The following is a 12,483-nucleotide window of genomic DNA, read 5'->3' as shown; positions in this document are numbered from 1 at the left end:
AATACGTACAAGTATTTATATTAATACCCATTTATACTAGTCACTGTAAACATTACATTATATTATAATGGAAATTTACATTGGAAGTTAAAATTAATTTTATGATGGATAGCTTTAAGATAAATAAACAATTAACCACACTATATATAATCTGATACTATAAATCACGATTCACATTGATTATCTCAAATATATTTTTAATTTATTAGTATAGTATACACATATTATATAAAGTTGCTGTTCTTTATTTAATAGTATAGTAAACACAATTATATAAATTTATCTATGTAGGTTTAAAATAATGATTTGTACTGATGTCGGTGTACATTTTTAAAGTCCTTGATATTATATTATTAGTACATTATTTAAAATATTTTTGTGCATTAAGTTATAAAATTATTTAGTTATTTCACACTATCGTTACATATTTGTGAACCCAAATTTTATTTTAATATAGATATTTTTCTATTCTTAAAATCATTTTCTTCTAGCAAAAATATTTTATAATTTAATTATTTAGAATATAAACATAAAAATCATTGTTACATCATGACTACCTGTCAGGCGCGTACGGTGTGATACTTTTCCTTTCACTCGCTCGCGTGTTAAGTGTCGAGAGTGAGTGAGAGATAACGGAAAGTATCTCACCGTACGCGCCTACTACCTGTACTAACTAATATATATTGATAATAATTTGAGTAAAGGTAATTCTATCCATGAAGTATATTCTTATTGGGCTATTGGAGAACCAAATAATGATAACGGTAACGAAGATTGCATCGTAGTAAGAAAGTATGGTGAATATTTGGATGGAAATTGTGCCACTAAGGAAAATTTCGTCTGCAGGAAAGACATGAAAACAGTAACAGAAAATCCAATTTGTGAAACATATGACACAGGTGAATTAGATAAGATATTGTATGTGTTTATAAAATAAATAATAATTTATGTGTTATCAATAGGATACTTCTACGAACTTGAATTGGACAGATGTTATAAGATTCACACAACTCCTCGAAACTGGCAAGATGCGTTCAGAATTTGCAGAGCAGAAGAGGCTGATTTGATTATTCTAAATAGCGAAATTGAAGCTCAGATGCTAGTAAAGAAGTTCTCTGAACATCCACAAAACTCACTACGCGGAAACTTTGAAAAAGGACTTATACACATTGGATTTCACGATATGTTCAACGAAGGAGTGCATTTGACATTGGAAGGTATCATATATATATAAATATCAACACAAATTAATATTATTTATTATGTGTGGTGATTGATGTTAAATATTTAGAATATACTAAATTTTTTTACATGTTTTAAATAGTAATTTTTCACTCTCGCTCTTTATTTTATTTTTTTGCGAGTATTTCGTGCAAAGTTTATTGGCTTACTAAATGACTTAAAGTACATAGAATCTAATTCCATGTTGAAATTTTAATCATGGGATTTTGGGCATTAGTATCTACTTAATATTCGGTTGTCGTATAATTGTTGTTTAACTAATAAGGATTTCGAAGGTTTTATATGAGAAGTCTAAAAATAATTCAACAGGTTTCGAATGGCTTATTTTTCTCATGTATGTTTATTTGATAATCTTTTATTAAAAGTTTTTATTGTTTCCCAAATAGTTTTCTGGTTGTTACTAAAAACATACTGTCTTTAAATACTGTATTTTAACTTTGTTCTTTGCTAACTAAAATCACAAGTATACATTCTTAAAAGTAAAACGATATTTTTGTGATATACCAATCTTAGAATTGTACAAAACAATAATCTTATCAAAAATATTGTAGATCTTTTTTATTTACTGTATTACATATTTTAGGAAAATTGCTGTCGCAAAGTGGGTACGAAAAATGGAGCATATATCAACCGGATGATCAGAATAATAGTGAAGATTGTGGTAGCATGTTCAGAGACGGAACCTTGAATGACATACGCTGTGATGCAAGAGCTTTCTTCGCTTGCGAGAAGAAATTATCGGAATCTTCTAATACAGCATCAGCAAATCCGGCATCTGGAAATGATAAAATGTCTCATGGCACTCGATTACCAGATGAATAAATTTCGCAATTTAAAATAATATAATTCTACTTTGCTAATGACGAAAATAAAATTAATTGTCTATAAATTAATTTAATATTTCATATAACCTTTAAATAAAAATCAATTGTAAAAATGTGATAATAAATAAGTATATTTGAACTAAGTTGTGTATCAGTTATAAAATAAAATATTTACGATTTAGTCAGTCAATAAAATAATGCTATACTAAATATAAGAAAGAAACATATATATTATTATTTTTTATCATCAAGCTAATATAGTCAAAAAATAATTTGACCTCTTACTTCAAGATTGTTTTAAAGGATGATAGCAATATTTAAAATAAATTTAATAAACGACATCTATGCATCAGATGTAAAATAATTTCAATAAATAATATTTTATTTTAGGTTAATTATTTTAATAATGTGCTAATACTACATACAAATATCTTGCTTATTACTTAAAAAAAATTAATTATTAATCATGCTTAAATTAATTATTACATTTTACTATATTTTATTTGTAACATGGTCTTAATATTGAATTTCATGCGCTACTATACTTAGCATTAGTTATAATATGTACAAAAGTCTGAGATTTTCCTTTTGCTCTTAAAGATTTTTCGCATATAAAAAAGCTTGCACAAGATAATAAAAATCAGCTCAAATGTATAATATCACATAAAAATAATAAAAAAAACTGTACCTAGTATAGTAACAATTTTCTTAGCTTTATCAAACGTGGAGACGCCAGGTTACATTTATTCAGATATATTAGGTATATATTATTTTTTAATCGAATTAATTGAACATTTTCAGTTCAAAGTCGAGTTCCATTTTATTACAAATAAAAGCTAAAATTCCATCTTCAGCTTCATAAATTGCTTCGGCTGATGTCCACTGTCGTGGAATCAAATGTATATATCTTTTAAAATGTATCTATTTATTCTGCATATTTGTAAGCTATAATAAAAAAATATAATTAAATTTAGTGGCTTATAAATATAATTTATTAGATAGAATCATATCGATATCTCTTGTGCAACATTTGGTGTTAAATTGTGGATGCAATCATACGTTAAATATTTCTTTAGCAAATAAAGCTAGTAAGATAACTGCAACAAAAGTAGTTTATTTTTCCTATATTGAGAATACCCATTTGCTTATCTGAAAATTAGCTGGTTCTACGTTTATTAAAATTAATTTTAACTCTTTAAAAAAGAGCGTGAAATTTAGTAGATTTTCTCTATTTAATGTTTGGTTTATTTGCTCCCTGAATGTTATTAAGCGAGCCTTTTCGTTTTCACATAGTATTTTGGCATCTTTCCAATTCACATTTTTTTTTGTAAAACTTATATTCAATACTGTTGTTCGAAATAGAAGCGAATTTTATCAAAATATGTGATATTTCAATACATTAAACAGCAAAAATATGCGATAAAAAAATAGAAATATAATTTTTATATGTATGTTTATATTACATAAAAATGATATTAAATATATGAGATAATTATTTTAATACTAAATATTACCTGATTCTAAAACACAGCATATATAACAAATTTTAAATATGATATTTTTTGTAGAAAAAATATAATTCCAGGTTAATTGTGCTCGAATTTTATTTATCCATTTAACTTATATGCTTAAAATATAATCACAAGAAGGACCAAAGGACCTAGAATAACATGAAAGACTTTTCTTATGGGCTTTACTAACTTGAAAATTAAACAAATTTATTCCCACAATTGTTAGACATTAACGTATATGAAAATATTTATAAAAATATTATGCAAGCCAATGTATAATTTATAATGAAGCAATGCTAATATATATGTACCTTAAGCTGATGCGATAATTTACCAAAAGAGCAAAACAAACCTTGAATCGTTACCCAAGATAACTATTTTGTAATATTATTGAAATTCTTTAACATGTAGTTTTTAATTATATTTATTAAGTGACATCTCATTTAGTTTAACTCTAATGAAGAAGAGACACAGTCGCATCAAGTCTAGTTTACGACAAAGTTTTCCTTATAATTAGAAACTCATTACTAGAACTACAATACGAATTATTGGAAAACCTTATAAACTTATTTTAATCACGGATATAATAAAGATCACGTGTTACCTGATATTTTAAACAAATTAAATTAAGCGAAACTACGTGAGATTAAACCTAAATTTTTTTAATCATCGTGATTCAAAATTTAAAAAAATTTAACATGTTTCGCTGGATATAATTTTCCATAAGATGGCTTCCTACGAAGTGATTTTGATTCCGTGTTTTGACTTTGAAGCTCTGTTATTTCAACTAGTTCAACTGTCATTTCTAATGCGAATCAATTCGATAGGCTGTCATAGATATTCACAACCCAAAACCAGCAACGCATAATTCCACTAATAATATGACACAGTTAATCATAGACATATAATTAATAATGAATAACTTCAGGATTTACAGAATGCACTGTATCCAAGCCCTGTCTTTGGATTATATCTCAGTGTTTTATTTACATTCGAAGATGACATCAATGGCATTCTTGGCATAATTTTTAAGAGAGCTTTTAAGAGAATCGATATCAAGAATCGCTTATAAATATTTCGAGCAGTAGATATGCTCTGCACAAGATACTAAAAAACGATGATATTATTTTTTTATATTTTTAATTGAACTTGATTATTGATTTAATAAATTGAAAAATAAAAAATAAAAAGCAAAAGCAAAAAAATCAGCAATTGAAAACTTTAAATACCAAGAAATTTAACCATGATTTTGAGCCTAAATGTACCAAATGTATGTACTTAAACTTATGATTATTGTGTTAGATACAAAAATGTCGCAAATACAAATTTATTTAATGCATAATAATATACCTTATCCTTCTCATCTATGTTTAAACATAGCTAGTTACTTCTTGTGCATTTAACTAATATAAATCAATTGTATTATATAGGATACATAATCATTGTATCTAAAATTTTTTACAAAGATATAATTAATTTGAGAAATAAAATTATATGATAGTTTATGGTAGGTAGTATACAATTAAGGTTTAATTTATGTTTGTATTGAAATTTCCCATTAATAACATCACTTTAATATCAAGAAAACATACGAATTGCTCATCATTCTTATCAATATTGAAATATTTTTAGAAAGCTAGTGATTCTAGTGATTTCATAATTACGACATATTGTGTAATGTCGTCTGTCATTAACGCTAAATATACAACATTATGGTTAGTATAGATTGTTCGTATTATATGAGCACATCTACCGACAGTGTTCTAAAATCAAAGTAGTGTATTTTCTTAAATTGATTTTATACTGTGACAAAATGAATAAAATATGTATACAATTAGCAGCCCTTTTAATAGTTTCAACATTACAAATCTTCGCTGAAGGTAAAAATGTTAACATAGAGATTTAATGATATAATTTTAATAAAAATAAAATGTATTAATTTTAACTCAAAAGGGTTTGTTATTTTTTGTGTAAATAGTAATAGTATAAAATACATATGTATTTCATCTTGATGGTCCACTTTCTTAAATTGGTTTTGTTCATTTGTGGTAATGTTTCGACTATTACATTATTGCAATGTTATGACTTTGATTATCATACGTCTTTAAATTATTAATAATTATTTAATATGTAACTTACTTGTCACGAATTCCTGTTATTGGTATTAAAAATATTGTTTTCAATAATATCTACATTATAATATTTTTAAATAATAATGAATAAGTTAATAACTAGGCATAAAACTGTAAAGATGATTTTTAATCAATTAGTACTTTTCTCGTTTAATAATAAAATAGATATGTTAGATTAAAACTTTTTTAAAACCATTATTAGAATGTTTTATTAATCGTTTACAGACTACATATACTACCCAAAGATAGAAATGCATTATAAATATCATAATTATGCTACTTTGTGGAACGATGCCAGAAAAATTTGCATGTCAGAAAATGCTACTATGGCCTTACCGAGAAATAAAGAAGACGTTGACACAATGTTAAATATTTTTGGAAACACTGCAGACTTTGTTTATATAGGGATACACAGATATTTTCAATCGGAGGAGTACTTAACTCTAAAAGGTATGTTAATAAATAAGTATTATATTTTGAATCTAATGAAAAGTTTATTAAATATTATTTTAGGAAAACCAATGCAATATTATTATAATAATTGGGCTACTACAGAGCCTGTCGGAGCTGATGATGAAAGCTGCATCGGTTTGCATAAAAATGGTAGACTTTACGATTTCTTGTGTGGTGATAAAAATCCATTTATTTGTCAGAAGAATTCCATAGAGGAAGATATTGGATTTGATACCAATTCATATTGTGTGTCAGACGATTCAGGTAATTAGCAAGTAATATAGTATTTTATATTATTATTTTAATAAATTAAATATATTTATATAATATACATAGAATACAGACACATGCCGGAAAATAAAAAGTGTTATAAAATACACATGAACGCCCACACCTGGCCAGATGCCAGAGTCATTTGTGAATCAGAAGGATCTAATTTAGTTATAATTAGAGACAAGAGCGAGGAAGAGTTCATATCGGCGATGTTTAGGGAGCCTAAGTATACAGCTAGAAATACTAGATTTCCCTCTTTGGCGCTAATAGGGGTACACGAACTGTTTGAGAAGGGAAATTACATGACAGTTTTAGGTAATTATTTTAATTTTAAACAAAGCTTAAAATATTATATTCTAATGGTAGCTTAGACTATTTTTAAAATTGTAGTAAAATTGTAGAAAAATACATAAGGTTTTTTACAAATTTAGTTTACGATACACTGAGCATTCAGATAGATTATATTGACCTTTTGAAGGCCTCAAGTTTATTCACGTCTACCATGATTGTATAAAACACACATTTAGCACGTGATATTGAATATTCTAAAACATAATAATTATTTTTAATTAGATGAAAATTTCCAAGATGTCTTTTACAAGAATTGGGCCGCAAAAAAACCATCTATCCGAGAAAAACATTGCCTGGCTATAGATAAAGATGGAAGATTGAACGATATACTTTGTAGCTTAAAAGCATTTTTTGTTTGTGAACAGCCCTCCATGATGAAATCGTCTAATATAAAACAACATGATGGTACAGTATTGCGTTAAATAACCTGATGTTTTTGAATATTTACGTAATTGCATAATTTTAGATGTAAAACCGGATAAACCCTTTAGAAAAGATTATACATATTTGAGTAAATTTGGCGGATTCTATAAGGTGCATAATCAAAAACAAAATTATTCCGAAGCCATAACAACATGTGCAGCCGAAGGAGGAGAATTATTGATACCATCGTCAAAGGAAGAATTATTGGCAATATTTAAAATTGCTAACCCTTCTATTATACAATTTTTCATTGGACTTCATGATAGATTTTCTGAAGGAGACTTTGTCACACTTACCGGTAAATAAAATTAGCATATACTATATAAATTTATATTAAGACATATACCAATTAAAAAAATATGTAGAAAATAATTTTTTACCTAATTTTAATAGTCACTTTAAATATTTGTTTTAAAGCTACACGTTACATTTGTAAGATTTATATCTAGAATGCTTCTTTACATTACTTAATTGCAATATCTTTTTTATGAAAACATATTTTCACTAAAGGAACTCCTATCAACGAAGTTTATCATAATTGGGCTCCTCGAGAACCAAATAACCATAACGACAACGAAGATTGCGTCTTAGTTAAAAAACATGGTTTATACAACGATGGTAATTGTGCCGCTAAAGAGAATTTCGTCTGCAGGAAAGACATGCAAACAGTAACGGAAAATTTAGTTTGTGAAACGTATGACACAGGTAAATTAACTAATATGGTGCATGTATTTCATTCAATAAGTTTTATGTATATTTTATTTCAGAATACTTCTACGAACTCGAATTGGATAAATGCTATAAGATGCATACAAATCCTAGAACCTGGACAGATGCGTTTAAAATTTGTAGAGCAGAAGAAGCAGATTTGATTACTCTGAATAGCGAAGTTGAAGCTCAGATGCTAGTAAAAAAGTTTGCAGAGTATCCGGAGAATACGCTAAGCGGAAGATTCGAAAAAGGACTCATACATATTGGATTTCATGATATGTTCAATGAAGGAGTACATTTTACAATAGATGGTATGTTATAAATCAGCTTTTATAAATATTTTTATAATTTATTATATTGATTTTATTTATTGATTTCATATTTTTTTAGGAACATTACTGTCTAAAAGTGGCTATGAAAAGTGGAGCCATAATCAACCAGATAATGAGAATAATAAAGAAGAATGTGGTAGCATGTTTAGAGATGGAACATTGAATGACATACGCTGTAATGCAAGAGCTTTTTTTGCTTGCGAAAAGAAATTATCAGGGCCTTCTAATTCGAATACAGAAGAAAATCCACCAACTGAAAATAAAAAAATAACGTCTCAAGACGTTGGATTACCAGATGCTTCAATATAAATTTTTAAGTTTTTAAATTTTCAATTTATAAATAAAATATTTAATATGGAGTTTTATATATTTTATCTTGACATTGTAATACATATGTAATATTAAACATATTTATTAAAAATATTTTTTATCTTGTAATAATTAAAAATATTACAATCAAAGAAAAAAACTTTTAGCTGTCTGCCATTGGTTACGTATGCAATACTATTATCTGTCTTAAAACGTCGTATTTTAGTTTTGTTTACGTCCAAGATATGGGGTATAAAGATCTTCCATCATTTAAAGTATGGATATGTTTAATTTGCTAGGTTAGACATTACTATCATGAGTTGGACTGATGCGTAATAGAGCTTTGTTGTTCATGCGTATTATGAGAACATTTTTTTTTTATAAAGACGTAGAGGGCGTTTCATACACGCTTTGCGCTCAGTTTCAATGCATGCTTGGTTGAAAAACAATCTTGCTATTGATAGCTAATTTTAAAAATAATAATAAACGCCCGTGTGTGTCAATGTCCTCATCATTTGGCAAATAAAAATCGAATTATTAAATTGCATAAATCAAATTTTGATATTTTCTAGTAACTAATAACTGGTCTTTATTTAGAAAAATATCTCCATGTGTTTATATGATTCAAATGATCATACATACACAAGTAAGTATCGCCGTTCGTCGTCGTTCGACGACGATGAATATTATTTTCACATTTTCCGTGTATAATAATTAATAAAAAAATACTAATCGTTTTTTTATGTTTTTATTACCGAAATAATATTGGACAATATTGTAAACGATTTTTAATATTTGCATAAACAAATTTAATACTATTTGAACACGGTCATCTAATAAATTATACTTTACTTTTTATTGATTTCAAAAAAAATAACATAAACAGTGATTTATCTATTATCTTATTTTTTTGTATATATCATTAAATTATCAGTGTTTATTATACATATTGAAAGTTCCAATGTTGCCTATTTGAAAATTAACTGTGTCTTTAAACTGTTCAGATTTTTGTGGACTTTTTTGCTGTTCACATATGAAGGCACTTTCTGTTTCACATCCAACATCGTCTATGTCTCCGCTGTTCTTGTTTAAAGCTTGACACTTGTGTAGATTTACATTAACTTCATTTTTATCATCTATATTTAGCACAAATGAAAGAGAAAATATAATGTTTTAATTTTAATAAAGTAAGAGATATAATTACCATGTGTTGAGTTTGTAGTCATTAATCTATCAGTGCCTATAAAGATGTATTCGGGATAACGACCACAGACTACAGAATTTTCAGGATTGTTGATTAGCATGGTCAAATGTTCTTTTTCGGCATCAGTTTTTATAACTGCCAATTTACTTCTTTCTGATCTACAGATGGCTCTGGCGTTACCCCAATTCCTTGGCGTTAGATGCATTTTGTAACATTTTCTTAGCTTATAAACGTAAGAATAACCTAAAAAAAAGTTTGTGAGAGATAATAGAAAAAAGTCTCAATGCGAAATTTGTTATTTTCTGATCAAGTAATGAGCATAACAAAAAAAATCCTATACCTATAGCAAAGTGATATTTATAAATTAACCTTTTATTGAGCTTGTAAAGATATTTTTTTACATTTCAGTTCTTTTTATGTTATTAAGTGTATAAAGATTCTCAATTTATTTCAATATATAATTCGGTTACTTTTCTGAAAATTTTGGATGAATATATAATTTTATATATAAGTATCACATTTTTATTTATAAAGAAGTAAAATTAAAAATGAGTAATTTCGCACAATCATAGTAGTACTTACAAGTACAAGATTTTTTAGAGTGCTTTATCTTAATCTATAAAATGAGAAAAACTTTTTTGTTGTTAAATAAATGTGTAATAAATAACCTATATCTTTGGAGATACAATCGTAGTTCTTTGCCTCAGAATAAACGTTGACTGAATCGCCCCTTTGACAAAAAAAATAAGTTTTCCTGTCACATTTCATGTCTCTAAGCTTACCGCTTCCAGTCATAGCCACACATCTTTTATCGACTGCATCACTTGGTTCTTTGGGTTCCCAGATGTGATAATAATACTGAATTGAATTATCTGTGAAAGAATCAAACTGATGTATATATTAAGATATTGTATGTAAATGCTTTGAAAAACACAGTTTAATATTTTTGTCACGAAAATAATTTATTAGTATATTTGTGTTAAATATGGCTGGCTGTCGATTGTTTACATTTATGCGAATACTTTGAAATGATTACAGGTCATTGGCATATAATGTATACACTGAGTTCTCAATGTCTATATCATGATAAACAACGACTTCAAAATAAAATCATTCTTTGATTGGATATATACAAATGATTTTTTAATGTTCCATCAAATCAATCGATTCACAAAATTATATATAATACCTTCTAAAGAGACGTAATCGCACGATCCAAACAGACTATGAAATCCCAAAAATACGCCATAAGAATATTTTTGAGTAATATAAGTCTTTAGAACATCGGCCTCGTTTTGATTTTTGGGCATTGCCAATGTGCTGTTCCTTTTTAAGCATTCGTTTTGAGCATCCATAAATACCATCTTCGTTTCGTGAAAACTATAGTACATACCCACCGAAGGATGAAAGTTAAAACTGTCAACTAAAGCAAATGATTAAAATTATTATAATTTTGCACTGCATTTAAAATAAATGTACATACTCTGTTTAAATGGCAAAAAGACACATATAAATAGTAAAAATATAATTTTCCAAGAATACATTATGCTATACTAATATTAATAGATTGAATATAACGTTTAATTTAACAGAATTGAGATGTTTACGCGAGTTGTCACTAGCATATCACTGATAACATTATGCTCTACATTTATATTTAAATGTAATTATACATATCAAGGATGTCGTATTGTTTTTTTCTTAAAATATATGATATTTTTTTTTTTTTTGGAAAATCCCAAAGATAATTTTTGTTATTTAGTTATAAAGTAAATCATGCCAGAAATAACGTTAATTAGTTAGGGTATTTCCCAGATAATTGATAAATAATATTAATAATCAGCTTAATTTATTCAATAGCAAAATAATTTCGTTCCACCACATTTATTATGCAAATTCAAATCAATTTGATAATGAATGTCAGGCGAATCACCATATAACATTATTTGTTATACAATTAGCTTAATGAAGAATATATAATATTATGGCGTCCTGTTTTTATTCACCATAAAATTAAATAATTTTATAAATCATATATTTATTTTTTAATCTTTACCTTAAAAATCTGATATTCAGATAAATTTAACATGATCAAACATTAGTTTATTTTGTTAGTAATTACAGTGTACAACATTTTTTTAAGACCAATATATGTGACTCATACCTGGTTTGGAATCCTATAATAAATCTTTTAATTTTTATCGTGTCAATGGGATAAGAATAAGTGATTATTATATAATCCTGATCGATCATAGATATCATAGATCAATTGTTAAAATAAAATCAGACTAGATCATGCATAATGACATCTATTGATTGTAAGCTGTATTATTAGTTTATAAAAAATCTCGTGGCGTTGATTATTTTTTCATCTTATTGTGACGTATTGGGCCAACAACAAAAGCTTAACAATAAATACTTATGTAAACTTATTTTATGCTTAAATGCTTTTTGTGTATGTTTTTATATTACAACTGTCAATATTTTTAATTGTGGCGCCTCATAATGAGCAGTATTAATATTATCGAATAGTGCTCCATCTAAACAATAGGACAGACATAAAATTAGTAATAATCTACTTCTAGTGCAGCGTTTTAAAAAAACTTTGTGGTGCCATTCGACAAAATGGCACCACAAAGTAGTAATGACCAGCTTTTGACAATCCTGTATTTACTGACCTTGCTTCTTGTACCTGTCATGTATATGGAAAAATAGACT

At 26.9% G+C, this 12,483-nt stretch overlaps 2 protein-coding genes across 5 annotated transcripts in view; one reads left to right on the top strand and one right to left on the bottom strand.

Annotated features, from left to right (window-relative positions):
- LOC148229820 (macrophage mannose receptor 1-like) overlaps window positions 1–8,617 on the top strand; it is a 28,609-nt gene extending 19,992 nt beyond the window's left edge. The window contains exons 15-26 of the mRNA XM_088196948.1: window positions 705–899; window positions 963–1,217; window positions 1,826–2,061; window positions 5,298–5,457; window positions 5,935–6,159; window positions 6,223–6,426; window positions 6,499–6,750; window positions 7,009–7,191; window positions 7,253–7,507; window positions 7,720–7,914; window positions 7,977–8,231; window positions 8,311–8,617. Of these exons, the coding sequence (XP_088053074.1) occupies window positions 705–899; window positions 963–1,217; window positions 1,826–2,061; window positions 5,298–5,457; window positions 5,935–6,159; window positions 6,223–6,426; window positions 6,499–6,750; window positions 7,009–7,191; window positions 7,253–7,507; window positions 7,720–7,914; window positions 7,977–8,231; window positions 8,311–8,561 (2,666 nt within the window). The 3' untranslated portion in view covers window positions 8,562–8,617. The remainder of the gene's footprint in view (window positions 1–704; window positions 900–962; window positions 1,218–1,825; window positions 2,062–5,297; window positions 5,458–5,934; window positions 6,160–6,222; window positions 6,427–6,498; window positions 6,751–7,008; window positions 7,192–7,252; window positions 7,508–7,719; window positions 7,915–7,976; window positions 8,232–8,310) is intronic.
- Window positions 8,618–9,216: 599 nt separating this feature from the next.
- Window positions 9,217–11,420, bottom strand: LOC148229819 (uncharacterized). 4 transcript variants are annotated; one of them, XM_088197981.1, is made up of 5 exons: window positions 11,249–11,420; window positions 10,955–11,188; window positions 10,434–10,637; window positions 9,766–10,008; window positions 9,217–9,697 (listed from the first exon to the last, which is right to left on the bottom strand). In XM_088197981.1, exons 1-5 carry the CDS (start codon window positions 11,307–11,309, stop codon window positions 9,492–9,494), a joined length of 948 nt encoding a protein of 315 aa, XP_088054107.1. In that variant the 5' UTR covers window positions 11,310–11,420; the 3' UTR covers window positions 9,217–9,491. The 4 variants fall into 4 exon arrangements, with proteins under 4 accessions (XP_088054107.1, XP_088054106.1, XP_088054108.1 ...); XM_088197980.1 differs by having other exon boundaries at window positions 10,548–10,637; window positions 11,249–11,412; XM_088197982.1 differs by having other exon boundaries at window positions 10,434–10,653; window positions 11,249–11,405.
- Between the last annotated feature and the right edge of the window lie 1,063 nt (window positions 11,421–12,483).

Source organism: Plectrocnemia conspersa, unplaced genomic scaffold, assembly GCF_051122295.1.
Source record: "Plectrocnemia conspersa isolate PC_06_02 unplaced genomic scaffold, ASM5112229v1 ptg000011l, whole genome shotgun sequence".
NCBI lineage: Eukaryota > Metazoa > Arthropoda > Insecta > Trichoptera > Polycentropodidae > Plectrocnemia > Plectrocnemia conspersa.
The sequence above is the reverse complement of the archived record's forward strand: the minus strand, read 5'-3'. Positions and strand labels throughout refer to the sequence as shown.

Excerpts from the sequence above, each read along its gene's own strand:
- LOC148229819 (XM_088197981.1), bottom strand. The coding sequence starts at position 11,309 with ATGTATTCTTGGAAAATTATATTTTTACTATTTATATGTGTCTTTTTG. Across the intron at positions 10,009-10,433 it reads TTGTATCTCCAAAGATATAG|GTTATTCTTACGTTTATAAG; the intron begins GTTATTTATTAC and ends ACTTTTTTTTAG. Across the intron at positions 9,698-9,765 it reads GACTACAAACTCAACACATG|ATGATAAAAATGAAGTTAAT; the intron begins GTAATTATATCT and ends TGCTAAATATAG.